The 14,555-nt window shown below is 35.8% G+C and overlaps 1 protein-coding gene across 2 annotated transcripts in view; it reads right to left on the reverse strand.

Moving 5' to 3' along the window:
- PPP1R21 (protein phosphatase 1 regulatory subunit 21) overlaps nt 1-14,555 on the reverse strand; it is a 51,890-nt gene that overhangs the window by 34,450 nt on the left and 2,885 nt on the right. Inside the window, exons 2-7 of one of the 2 annotated variants that reach the window (XM_011361301.1) lie at nt 8,589-8,657; nt 5,752-5,898; nt 3,477-3,578; nt 2,011-2,175; nt 1,767-1,825; nt 658-752 (exon numbers count right to left, since the gene is read on the reverse strand). In XM_011361301.1, the coding sequence (XP_011359603.1) occupies nt 658-752; nt 1,767-1,825; nt 2,011-2,175; nt 3,477-3,578; nt 5,752-5,898; nt 8,589-8,657 (637 nt within the window). Of the gene's footprint in view, nt 1-657; nt 753-1,766; nt 1,826-2,010; nt 2,176-3,383; nt 3,579-5,751; nt 5,899-8,588; nt 8,658-14,555 lie in introns of those variants that run through there. The other variant, XM_023531278.1, reaches the window with a different exon arrangement.

The raw sequence follows: 14,555 nt of genomic DNA on the forward strand, positions 1-14,555 counted from the left end.
ATTTGAATATAATTTTCAAAATCCAAACAATTAAACATTTGTTTTCAAGGTTCTGATTTAATTCTTGTCTAATGGTTACTATTATACATGTAAGTTGATTTTTTTTAAGTCCTTTTTATTGCTCTTGGCTGTATAAATTAGCAGGAAGAACAGGGAATGGGATTTATCCAAGTCATCTCCCTATCACTGGGGATTGTCCAGGGGGCAGCAGATACCAGGCTCAGAAGATCCACCTCCCACCCGCTCCACCATGAACAACTTTTCTTGTACAAATTTTCAGGTATTTTATGTATAGGTTGGTTTTTACCTTGGGATATGGTAAATATACACAATTTTAAAATGTGAATTTGGGTTTTTTCCAAGAAGGCTGGTTTTGGAGTAGTTACATGACAATTTAAGATTTCCTATGAAAAAAAAAAAGAAAAGAGAAAAAAGAAAACAGAAGAAAATGAACAAAAAATTTTTAAAAACTCCCTATGAAATATGAGGGCCCAAGCTAATCAAAAGAACAAAAAGAAAGCAGCCTTCTGTTTGGCCAATGAAGTTTTTTGCTAAATTGATTAGAAATTATTTTAATTAGTTGGCTACCACAGAGAGGTTCAAAGTCACAAATAGTGAAAAGAGGTTCAAAGTCACAAATGTACACATAATACCTACTTGTATCATTAAAAGGTACTTTTTCATTGATGATGGATAAGGATTCCTCTAATCTACCTGACAAATCTTCATGAAGATTCTTTAACTGTAATTGGCTGAGAGAAAAAAATATAAAACCACATTATCACCAATCAGACAGTGGATTCTCATTTGCTTGTTAACTCAACAGTTAGCACCAGATTTTCAGAGAACTGAGCCTGACATCTAGGATACTCTTGGTGGTAGAGAGTTATTAAAAGATGAAGATAAGAAAAATAGTAAGTCTTGATTCTAAATCCCCTGGAACTTCTGTTTAATGATGTTGAAGTTGAAAAAATTTATCATAGTCTCAGTATCTTATATAATCTTAAATTTATTTCCCCAAGCGCAAAGTAATCTCAGAGTCACTTCAAAATCATAAATGTTCTCTTTACGACACATTTGTTCAAGCGTTACAGTAAAGTTCTTTTTTGAAGTATTATATAATTTTTTCCATCAGTTCAAAATCAGCTAACTTTCTTGATTTTGATTCAATTATGAAGTATACATCTAAACAATGCATGTTATTCTACCAAAGCAACTAAATTGAAGAAGCTTACTTGACCGAGTCTATTAAAACCTAAAACAGTGTATCATTTAACAAATAAATGTTTAAATAAATAAATAAATAAATAAATAAATAAATGTTGGAGTAAGCTTTTACCACCAATGATAGGCAGTATTTTAAGATTTAGGTATCTCTAAATTAGATCACATAACTTCTATCTTATTCAAAATGGGCTGTTAAAAGGTTGGCACAGTGATTATCAGTCAGTTTTCCTGCCTGGGATTACCAGAGGGCTCTCTCTTTAGTGTAGTCTGAAACAGAAAGTATCCAGTCCTTAGTACAGAAGCCCCAGAACACTATCTGCCATGGCCCCAAACATCTGTAGGCTCAGGACTAACACACAAGCCACTCTATCCAGAATGCGTAAGGCCCAAGAGATAACAGAATTGAAAAGAACCCTGGAGATTACCTACTCCCATCTCATTTCAAATGAGAGAAAACAAAGACACAGGAGCAGCTAAACCAAAAGTCAGGTCTTCTGATTCTTACTTCAGGGCCCCTTGGAATTCACGTTTCCACATACCATTCTTCTGTTCGAAGCCGACATTCCTTGGCCTCCTTTTCTAGAGCCTGAGATTTTACCTGAATTTTAGAAGAAAAAGAAAAGCAGATGGCTTGGGCTATAGTTGAGAGCACACTTAGGAGACACTGCAGGCAACAATCTCACCTTTAATGACTAACTTTGTGCTCTATTAAGCGCACAAATGATTTATTTTACAAAAGCCTTGACTATTTCTCAAGGTGCTCTCACCAACAGTGGGGCTTACTTCTAGTTTAGCCTTGTCGTTCTGCAGTTTTTCAATGGTTTCCATGTACTTCCGTGTCAGGCCATCAACCACAGCTTGGTGCTGAGCTGCATCCGTCTCCAGAGTGGCCAGCCGACTCCTCAGCTCTGCTTCCACATGCTTATGTTGTTCATCGGCTTCAAAAAACTGAAAAGAAAAGATCATTTTCTCTTCTCACAATATCCTAATATAAACAAATGAAGAGAAAAACAACAGCAGGGACTATTCACTGAGCAACTTCCATACGGTTCCAAATGCTCCCTAAGCATGATCGCAAAAGCATGATCACACTGAATCCTCACAGTATGTCAGAGGTGGTGCTATTGTTAGCCCTCCAAAATTTAAGGGGGGCGGCTACATAACTTGTCAAATGTTACCAAAATTTAAGGGGGGCTACATAACTTGTCAAATGTCTCACAGCTGAAATATAGTAAAACTGAGATCGGAACAACGGAGACCTATTCCAAAGGCTACACCTCTTTCTTCTTAGTCTCATAAATTTCTATTTCAAAGAGTTTCTGGCACACAGATAATTCAACTGACCAAGGTATAACCTTTCTACTAGGCTAACCTCCATAATTAAATAATCAAAATTCGAACAGATTTTACGTCAGTTTAACGAACTTTAAAAATTAATAAATACATCTAATTAAGTTTTAAAAAAAAATAAAACGTTTATAAGATGAAAAAAAATTCGAACAGATTTTATTTCTAAAAGGTAAAGGTCTTTTCCTTAATGAGCATTTGATACAAATTAAGAATTATGACTACCTAACACAAAATGCACTGAGGTCAGAAATTCATTTTTTTTAACACTTCCGAAGATTGAGAATTAATGCATATTTTCCACTATTTGACTATGTCCATCATTTTACCAAAAAAAAAAAAAACAGGAAGCATAACTGGATACACTACACTATGACTCTTACAATATGCTGAATGTTTAGAGGCAAACATTAATTAGTCAACATTACATTAATATTTGAGGTCCTGCCCTGAGTGAGGCCCTATTCTAGGGCTGGGCATACAAAATCAATATTATCTATACCCTAATAGGCCTTACAGACTAATAGATGTACAGATAAAAACCAACTAAACAGTAATAAATTAAAAAGCAAACACTACTTATTGATAAGCCTCTATCTAAATGATCCATCCACTTATTTCCTATATAAAATGAACAGTGCCCAGTATATTTCTCTATTGTTGTTACAGTTATTCTGTTATCCTCTAAACAAATGTATACTTCAAAGCACATGTCCATATTAAAAAATATATGAGATTTAAGAAATGAATAAATAATAGTGACATATATATCTAGCAACCATAGGAGACATTAAAACACCCATACATACACGGAACACTCTATCTTGAATTGGTTTTTCCACATTCCAGATCATATGACCCATTTTTTTAATTCATATGGAAAAACAGAAAGATCTTCTCACTTGTATATGCAACCGTTCATTCTCTTCTATCTTCTTTTGCAGATCTTCATCGAAAACACTCTTCTGCTCTTGACTCAGCTGAGAAGAAGAGTCTCCACTTTTCTGATGGAAAGAATAAGTTATGTCCACATAACTTTCATTCTTTAGAGAGAAACATCCTAAGGTACACAGACTCTCTATCACCTTATTAGCTTGTCTCTTCTACATGTTCACCATTCTCAAACAATTCTGCAAAAGGTATATAGTCCATCATTTTTTCCTATGTGACATACAGTCCATCAAATTTTCCTATGTGACACAAGTTGAAACTGCAAATATTGCAATGGGCAGGAAAGCTTAAAAAGAGAGAGAGGAAAAAAAAAAATAGAACAGATAAGGCTCGCTATTCTTTGCAGATGAATTCAGGAGTAGTTCTATTGGAAGACAAAGAAGACCCAAAAAGCTAGCGATATAAATATTCTTTTGGTTTGGGCAATGACAATTTTAGCAATTCCATTAGTCTTGAACTGTTAAACTCCTCTAAGATACTATAATAAATTACTTAACATTCACAAAGATAAGTTCATACAAAAGTTCAGGTAAGTTTCTAGTTAAAAAATATATAAAGCTGTTATAAGCGGAAGGAAAAAGCTCAAAGATGATGAAAAATACCTTCCTTTTGCTTTTCTTTTTTTTTTTTTAACCAATATTAACTTTTCTACACAGAAGAATAGCACTATTTAAAAGAGCCAATAATGAACATTTGTTTTCATGGAATACAAGAACTGAGACTATTCAAGGGACAGCCTAACAATGAAACTGTGTTGAGACATCCTTTCTCTGCTTTTCTTATGCCCTCACTCCTCACTTCAAATGAAGTCACTTACTAATCCAATGTGAACTAATGATTAGACTAGCTATATTTTTAAAAAAGAAATTAAATATCCATCCTGTTTGGGACATAAGAGGTACAAAGGAGCACTGCTGAATGACATAATCTGGGTCCTCGGTGCTTCCAAACTTGGAAAAGTTTAACATGAATTCAGAAGTGCTACCCTTACACCTCTGCTACAACAACCCTGGGAGGGCACCTCGCTAAGCTGGGGAGCACAAGTGAAGTATAGATAGCTATTCCGTCTTCAAGGGTCTTTCAGAATTTCCAGAGCACGTGTATTTTGAGACAGTTTTCTAAGTGATTCTAATACCTATCTGTTTTGCCCTCTCAGTTCCCATTCGAAAATTACCACTCTAGAGAATTCTTCCATGTAAAGAAAATGCATATGGAAAGGCACTAACATATAATTACGTCAACTGCCAATCATATGGCAAACACAGTCCTAGGCACTTTTATATAATTCCATGATCACAACAAAAATGAGAGTATCATCCTCATTTTTCTGATAGAGAAACTGAGGTTGCAAGGCTAAAAAAAAAAAAAACAAACTGCCTGAAGTCATAGAACTATAAATGGCAGACAAAGAATTCAAGGCTGAGCTTTATTTCAAAGCCTGCACTCGTCCTTCCATACTGTGCTATTACTAAATTACTGTGGGTCTTCTTCCCTCCTACCATTCTATTATTACTGTCTTAAATCTACACATTTCGGGGTGGGGGGGTTCTACACACAAATACACAAATACACACACACACACACACACACACACACACACACACACACCTTAAAGATTCAATCACTAGCCCTTACCCTCAAAAAAAAAGTAACTTCTTAATCACCAAATATTCAAAAGTATCAGATCATCCATCTTAGAGCAGTAAGAATCTTGCCTCACTATATAAACCATAGGGGAAAAGCTTAATTTCTACATCTTTGGACAAGAATACCAAATTGGCCTCATAATAAAAAGCAATAAGAAAAAATACCTGCAGTGAACTTACAAGCCTAAAGTATATAACTGCTACTTTCACATGAGCAGTTACACTTTGACAGTATTTTTCATTTTACTTGCCCTACCTTGAGTTAATGGAGATTTGGTATTAACTGAAAGGCATCAATAATTTTGACCAATCTCAGATATTCCATTCAGTTTTCTTAGCCACTAAATCAAATAAGTACGTTTATTCCCAATAAATTCTTTTAAACTCACACTCATAGGAAAATGCCTCTAATATTTAGTACATATTAATAGCAAATATCTGGTTTCTTGACCCAAAATCTAGGTGTAATAATAGAACATTAGAGAATTTGGAGATAGGGTCTTCTGTTACAACCATGATGGCCTAGAGAATGTCTGTAACTAATGACAAGTTCATACTAACTTGCTCTTATCTGACCTACCTTGTTTTTCTTGCCTCGGGGTTCACTTAGAGCCAGTTCATCTTGAAGCAGTTCTACTCTCTTGGCAAGCTGCAGATTTCGAAATGTCAAACTGTCCATTTCCTGCTGTAATTTTCTCAATGACTGATCCTTCATTTTTAGCTGTTCCTACATCAAAGTAAAAACAGATCGTTCTTTGTAATTTAGCCTGAAGGTTTAAAAATAATGAAAAAATTATTGTGTTTCAACAAAATATAATCAACACCAATAACTTCAGGGAATTCAAGTTGTATGTTTATCATTTTAGTTCCTATGTTTTTAGCTTTATTTTGTGACAAAATTGTTTTTTGACCAAACTAAGTAAATTTAAAAATAAAAAAGTATGTATATCAGTTTAGTATATACTAAATTGACAGTCATCAACTTACAGTAAAACATCCACAACTATACGTTGTTATATAATGCTGTTACATATGAGTTTGGTAGTGAGAAGACAGAAAGCCTGAGGTTACAATTTTATAAACTTGAAGTTTTAAAGAGAATCTCACAATTATGATGCCCTTCAGTAAACAAGAACAGAAATACAATTGTACTCATTTTTTTCTATAAATCCTCCCTGAATTTTAAGTCAGTTGAAATGAAGTCTTTTCTTAATTTTACTTTGAACTATTCTAATTTGTCAAAGATAAAAATCATTGTTATCCGAACCCAAGAATATTTTCAGTTGCTGTTCTGCAACAATTCATTTTAAAATTAAGTGAAAAGATACACAAAATCTAAAATCTAAACAACGCATCTTGTGCCTACCATTCTGTACTGTTTATACCGTAACAGGATTAAGAAAATGGGAGTCTTGCAAAATATCTAGTGTCACTATTTTTAATAAAATATTATTCTAAGTATATTTTACTTAGGACGTTCTGACATCTTTGTGTTCACTGGTAATCAAACACTAATGGTGATATACTACTGTATATTTAAAGAATCAAACTTTTATTACTTTCACCAAAAAACCACTGTAAAGCTAAGAAGAGGTCAAGTTTAAATGAATAGGTTTACTAAAACAGCAAACCTAAAAACCATCAGCTGGTATCTGCAGTCTACTGACATTATTTACATGTTGAGAACAGGACTAGAGGGACAGAATAATGTTTCTATTAAGCAGAAAGACGCTTTTCTCTTCTACTGTTTGTTTGTAAGCCCTTAATATTTACCTGAAGTCCAATGGTAAACTTAGGCCCACCCCATGTCTCAATTATCATATATTTCAAATTAAAGAAATTCAAATGAATGAATGCTACTGTCTCCAACAACCCACTGAAGAGGCAAACCCAATATAATCAAAAGCCTACTATAACAGAAGACATCCTAACATTCCTGTTGAGCAAACTGGCAAATTGTCATTCTTACTATAATTACGATGACCACTGCAATGAATAGTAAAACAAAAAATAATTGCTTTACATTCTTATTATTAGCTAATCACCCACTGACTAATGCTCCAACTCAATTAACCAATCAGTTTCAGGAGACATCTATCCCAATCTCTCTGCAAATCCTACTTTCTGCAATGGGGATGACAATGTTATCTGCCCTCATGAGTTGCTCTGTAGGCTGAGATCATGGATGTAATATGCTTATTTAGGACAATGCCTGACAGTCAAGTGAGTGCTCAATAAATAGAGCTGTCACCATCACCAATGTCACCACCATCAGAGTTACTCAAACACAACCAGCAACAGGGGAGTATGATATACCAGAGTGGGGTACAAAGACAAGCTAGGAAATACTTTGCCCAGGAATAGGTTTTAAACATCATTAAGAGAAATAACGATCATTCCTTTAATGATTTAGGCAGAATAATAAGTTGACTAACACATCTTGACTACGAAGCTTATTTTTCATTATCTTGGTTTGGGCGCAGAGAGCTTTGGAAGTATGGGTAAGGTGTCCTGAACGATCTCTGCCCTGAGTCTGTGGAACAGCACCCGAGGAGGGAGCACTCCCAAGAGGCAGATTTCTCCAGTAAAAGGTCCAACACTGGCTAAGTAAAACAATCTGCTTCTGGGTCTTGATTACCTGAGTGGAACTACCCAGCATACACACCAGTTGGGGGCAACTCTACAAAGAGATAAGGGCAAAGGGAATCCTAATCCCTTTGGTGTAAAGAAGGAGCAAGGGAGAGAGAGCAAGAATGAGGCAGGCAGTATATTTAACTGAGAATTGGCCAAGAAGGAATCCATATCCTAGAATTAATTTATCAAATTCAAAATATCACTAAGCCATATTTATTGCCTACTAGAATGAGGGAGAAACAAATTCCTACATATTTCTCCCCTTAGTTAACAAAGATGCTGATGATAAAATGCATCACTCAGTGTCTCTTGATTAACACAGGTTATTACTATTAAATAGCTCAACCCAAAAGCAAGATTAATGGACTAAATGATTCACACTTTCGAATCCATTTATTAGGAGACAACCATCTGCTGAATGCAGGATATAGAAACATGAATATGATATTGCCCCCCTCAGAGTGCTGTCTACTGATTTAAACAGATAAGAAGCCCCATTAATTCAGATGAATTTAGCTAAATAAAGGCCTTGAAATATAAGAGAAATGCATTAGATAGTCAAATAATACATTTTTGTAACTTTTAGCTCAGGAAATGGAAGCACATCATATTCATACTGAAGCAAGTAGGAAAGTTAAACACAAAAAATATATTACTCATTCCTGTACCTAGTGAATCAGCATCAGAATTGTGACTTTAACCCAAACAACCAGCCAAATTCCCCGTTTTGAGCATTACCACTCACTCGCTTAACCCTCACAATACAACTGTCTTGTTGCATACCTTTAAAGCAGCAGAATTTGCCTGTTCATCCACAACACCTTTTTTCAGGACCTGATTCTGTGCTCGAAGCTAAAACAGAGTAAGCGATAATTAATTTTTAATATAAAGCAATCACTTAAAACAAGAAAATCACTTAACATTACAGGAATCGTTATGCTCAGTAATTATCTTCTCACATATAGATTTAAAAAATATTAGCCTAGAGGAGGATAGTAGGTATTATCATTCTGCCATTTTACAGATATGGAGAGTGCCTGAGCTGCCAATAGCATAATACTAATCTGTTGCAAATTGAGACTAAAATCGAGGTCTCTCAACTTCCAGGACATGGTTCATTCTAAGAAATCAAGTCACCTCCCTAAATAAATACTATTTTCCTTGAAACTCTAGCACACCATTCATCTCTAAAACACATATAATTGGACCAATAATAAGAATTCTACAGAAAATCAAAGTGTAGGTTATCAACATACCCGGCAGGACACTGGGCCTCATATTAGTCATATAAATGTCATCAGGAATGGAAGACTTGTTTTCAGGCATCAGCTGAGGCAGTGTATGAAAGCAACTAAGAAGCAGGCTGAATTCAGAAATTAATAATAACAGCAGCTAACTTCTGAATGCTCATTACATACCAGGCACTGTTCTAAGAGCTTTACATGTATTATCTCATTAATCCTTATAACTCTATGAAGTAGGTACTATCTTATCTCTATTTTACTGATGAGCAAACTGAGGTACAGAAAAGTGACAATGCTGAGATTCAGACTCGAGTCAATTTGACTCCAGAGTCATAATGCCATTAGACAATACTACCTACTATTTTATAAAGCTACATATAAATGAGAAAAAGAGTGAGTTGGGGCGGGTGGGGGAAGCCTTTGAAGAGATAGGACTTGGTTATTTTTCATAGCTAATTTTTAAATTGTGGTCTAACTTTATTTTACATAATGTAGGCAAATCAAAAATTATACAGCTTGATGAATTTTCATCTGTGTATGCATCTATATAACCACCACTGGCAGGGCTTTGAAAGATAAAACTTGAGCAGTAAGTAATCCACTTCTGCAATAAGAGGAAAGTTCTCAGCAAAGATAACACAGAGCACAGAAGTATAAATATACCAGTTCAATGTAATTAAAGCAAAAGGTTTACAGACTAATAATCTGAGGGTTCAGACCATTAAAGACCAGGTTCTTCTCTGAGAAACTAAACAAATGGGATGATTTTATTGAAGAGCTTAAAAGAATCTAAGTCTGCAAGCTCAGACCTGTCTCCTGAGAACAGAAATGACCTTTTTCTATGTCAAAAGAGCAGGAACATTTGAATATTAAAACAAACTGAGTATGTGAAATGCAACAGAAAATTTAGCTAAGATTTTTATGAAGAAAAGCAAAATACTGCAAGATATTCAGTTTAAATGAGTGACTCAAAAGATGAACTTCTATTTCTAGAAAGTTAAAGATCACAGTTCACTAACAACAGAAAGAAGGCCCAAATCTTCCATTCACTAGAAATATAAACTTGAGAAATTCACTTAACCCTCTGAGTCTCAGTTATATGGTCTATAAAATGAGTAAACACATCTACCCTATCTTCCTTCTTCTGAGGTTGTTGTGAAAACCAGATAAGAAACCTATGTCAAAACACTTCCTAGACCATAACGTGCTCTACAAATGGAAACAGAGCTCTTACTAGAATAGAATATAAGGCAGAACAGATATATTTATAATAGTTTGCCTGTGTAAGGCATTGAGCTAAATGATATTGGGAAGAGAAAGAAATAAAAGTGGTCTCTGTTTTCAAAGAGCTTACAGTTTAAAAGGGAAGATAAAAAGGTAACTAGCAATCCTAGTATGTTCACTTAAAAAGAAAAAAAGCAGTACAGACATTAAATTCTCTAGAACCGGGAGTGGCAAACTAAGGCCCATTGGTCAAAATGGCCTGCAACCTATTTTAAAGTTTTACTGGAACAAAACCACACTCATTATCTAGGTATTATCTATTGTTGCTTTTGAGCTACCATGACAGAGACAAGTAATTTCAACAAAAACCATATGGCCCCAAGCCTAAAATATTTACTATTAGGCTCTTTACAGAAAAAGTTTGGGGACCTCTGCTCTAGAAGTTAAGAAATACCCCTTTAATGTTGACTTATATCATGCAGTATTTTACTTTTTAAGCAATATCAACATACTCTTGGATAATGTGCTAACAAAGTAACAGAATTCAATAAAAACTTTCAAACCCATTTAGCCAAAAGACAGCAATACTACTTGGATATTTAGGTTTCATTTCATACCCCTGTTCTCATTTTGATCTATGGTCTCTTACATGTCTTCTGTGTGTGGTTTTCAGAAGCTCCTAATGACTGCTTCAAGGCTTAAGGATGAAGCTTGAACTCAGCTAATTTTCTGTAGGACCAGAACTACAGCAATTAAAAAAAAAAAGTGGGGGGAGAATCATGATTCTGAGGTCTGGTGTGGACACTGGAATGACAGCACAGAATAATCTATGACTCCCAGTACCTTAAAAAAAAAAGGCACACTTAAAAGATACCTAGAGCAAACTGAACAGCCTACTTTGTTAAAAAGCAAAAACAAACAAGAAAATGTTCAAATTACTGTGGTTTGGAATTTAATCTGATAACAAGAAATGATTTTGATTTTCCTTTGGAAAATACTTTTTGCTACATTAGTAACAATTCAAAAACAGTTTGAATGAAACTGCTTAATATGAAATGCAGCTTTTAGAAATATTTATCTAAAATGCCTTTCTAATGTTTAGTAGGTAGACAAGGATGACAATAATAAACCATATATTCCATTGCCACGTTAAGTACACTTTGTCGCATTTGGTGTTTTCCTACATTTCAGCATCACTACTGCCACACTTCTGCATTACTGAACCAGCAGCTTGTCAAATGCTGATGCTGCTGTGATCGGTCTGGTCTTTTAGAATCTGTCTCCTCACCAGCATTCACCAACAGAGGGGAGGCAAATGCCCATTGTTCCTGTTTTAGAAACAGATACACCATCACCAAATGGTTCCTAATGCTGTTAGGAGACTCCAATGCACACAGAGGTAACTGAAAAACAAATGCCCTGGTCTCCATTGGGACAGGAAAACTCTCCAGAAGATGATGCTGCCTATTTCCAGCAGCTGTGCACCAAGCTATTCCATTTCCTTCAGCAGAGGAACAGTACCTTTGAATCCCACGCTAAAGCGCTTAGTCTGTTTACACCTTATTTTCCATTGTGTTGTAATCTTATGATTAACCTTACCTTTACTCTGAAAGCACAGCCCTTCCTCATTTTGACCAACCAAATCCCAGCTGTTTAGTCTACTTCCTACCTCTGTCCTACTTCCTCCATAAACTTTTCCTAACTACTCCCTGTGGTCTCCCTATGATCTACAGTGAGCTTGCCCCTCAGTTCTCTGGCATTTACCAGTATAGTAACAAAACATCTCTTATTAAACTGGTTTTAATTTTACTTTTTAAAGTAGTAAATTTTACATTTACTAATTTATGTATGATTTATGATTAACTTATGATTTCTCTACTTATCTCCCACCTGCCAACTAAACTATCCTTCACAGTAGAGACTACAGTATAACTCTTCTATCTCCTGCCTACAATGAAAGATCAATGCTATGGATAGAGAAGGTATTCAATAATTTTTTAGATAATCAGATTAAATACTGTATACAAAAGGTGTTTCAACATAACGCATTATACAACTATAAGAGACTGTCATTACTTTAACAGTCCCTAAGACCCTTCTCCAAATACTTTGAATCTCATGGTCCTACTGGACTCAAAGTATCCTCAAAAGCCCTGAGCCTAACTCTCTAACAACCACTGTCCTGACCTCTTCTATGAAACTTTGGTTCAGGAACAGCTCAGCCTCAGTGAGGCTTATCACAAAGCTGTTTCTCTAGGGACAGAGAGTGGCAGAGAGCCAAGTATGATCTCTCTCATGCCACTTTGACAATCTGTGGTAGGATAATTGGTCCAAGATTAAGGATTTACAAACTTCGATCATAAATTGTTAGAAGAGTTTGTGGGGAAAGCAATGAATCATCTATAAACATTTTCTCATCTAGTCCTCAACAATCTTCTGTGTAAGAACCACTCTTACATAGATATTTTCCTGCAATGGACATTTTGATATTTGTACATGTTTTACAACCCTATAAAACAAGTGTTTAAACATACAGCTTTTCTTCATTACAAAGTAATGTGTGCAACAGACAACCTGAAGCAAATCCCTAACCTAGGCCTCACCAAAACCTTGATTTGCAGCTTCAGAATACTGAAGTCATCTGCAGGCCCTAGCTTCAGTATCTCTGGCCTGTATGATCCCTAAAACTCATTCCAGATCTAATATTTTAAGTATTCCAAAGTGCTGGGAATATCACTTAGTCTTTCTCTCTCTACTTACTTGTTCCTCCCCCTGGAGGGGTATAAAGTATCTTTAGACTATGTATTCTACGCATTAGTGGCTGAGGTTATTTTGTCATTGAGGCAGGAAAAAAAAACCCTCTCCTCTCAGACTTACCCTTTTTCTTGCTCCTGCTCCTGTTCCTCTGCAGGGAAACGCATTGGGACAAAACCCCCAAGCCCCAGTCTAGCTGCCCCATCAGCGACTTGGATGGGTAAGTCCGATGAATTGAAGAGGAAGACTGGGATACTCCTTGTCTTTCTAGGGCCTTGCTAGTCCAAGTGTGGACTGTGGACAGCTGCATCACCTGGGAGCAGAATCTGAGGCCCCACCCAACCAACTGAACCAGAATCTGCAGTTTAACAAGGTCTTCTGTGAGTCACATAGACATTCATGTTTGTGATACAATGATCTAGGAGCTAAGCTAACAGAGCAGCAAACAGCTACATGTACCTATTTAAATTTAAATTATTTTAAATTAAATAAAATCTAAAATTGAGTTCCTCAGTAGCGCTAGCCACATTTCAAGTGCTCAGTAGCCCCACATGGTAGTGGTTACCCTACTGGACAGCACAGATACAGAGTATTTGCACTCTCATGGAAAATTCTATTGGATAGCACTTAACACAAAGCTATTTTCCAATCCAACTTCAGTAGTCAATCCTATACATCAGGGTGAAAAAAAGCTGATACTTGATTTTAATCCCAGCTCCTGAATCTGTTTCTCTTAGGAGGGAGAAATTAATCAGGTTTCCAGGCCCTACTATCTGGAAAGCAAACACATAGAATCACAACTGGCCCTTTCCCAGTATGAGTAGTTCTATACTAAAAGAATAATCTGAAAAGTTCCCAAAGGTGATATCCTTTGTAACTAAAAGCATCAATTGCAAAGTAAACTGTTAGAGAAATAAAGGATGTCTGATTTTCCCATTGGTTTTTGTTTTGAAAAGAGTTTTTAAAAGATTACTTTTGAGCAAAAGCTACAATACTGATATCATTCCTTGAGCAACCATTCTCAAACTCTGATGTGCATCCAAATCACTGTGGAGGTTTATTACAACATAGATTGCTGGTTCTGACCACCAGTTTCAGATTCAGTAAGTCTATGGTGGACCCCAAAATTTGTATTTCTAACCTGTTCCTAGATGTTAATGATGCTGATCCAAGGGCCACGTTTTGAGAACCACTGACCCAGAGTAACACAAATACTGGAAAGACAGAACTTGAAATGTGCTTACACATGTAGTACCAGGCAAGAGTGCAGGAGCCCCTACAAAGAAAGCAGGCTGAAATCAAATGAGCCAAGACTGAGTGCACTTAGCTTCCCTTCTCTATAATGAGCTATACCAGAGCATCAGAAGAAAAGCAGGTAATAGATGAAACACCAAGTAAGAAATGGTCTTTGATTCATCTTCAGTGTACTAAGGCCCTAAACAGCTTTCCCTCAAATCTTAGAGAAGTAGCCTCCATCTATTACCTATTAAATTCATAAACCTCTGAAAATCAGCTTCTACATATCTTT

Source organism: Pteropus vampyrus, unplaced genomic scaffold (assembly GCF_000151845.1).
Source record: "Pteropus vampyrus isolate Shadow unplaced genomic scaffold, Pvam_2.0 Scaffold66, whole genome shotgun sequence".
NCBI lineage: Eukaryota > Metazoa > Chordata > Mammalia > Chiroptera > Pteropodidae > Pteropus > Pteropus vampyrus.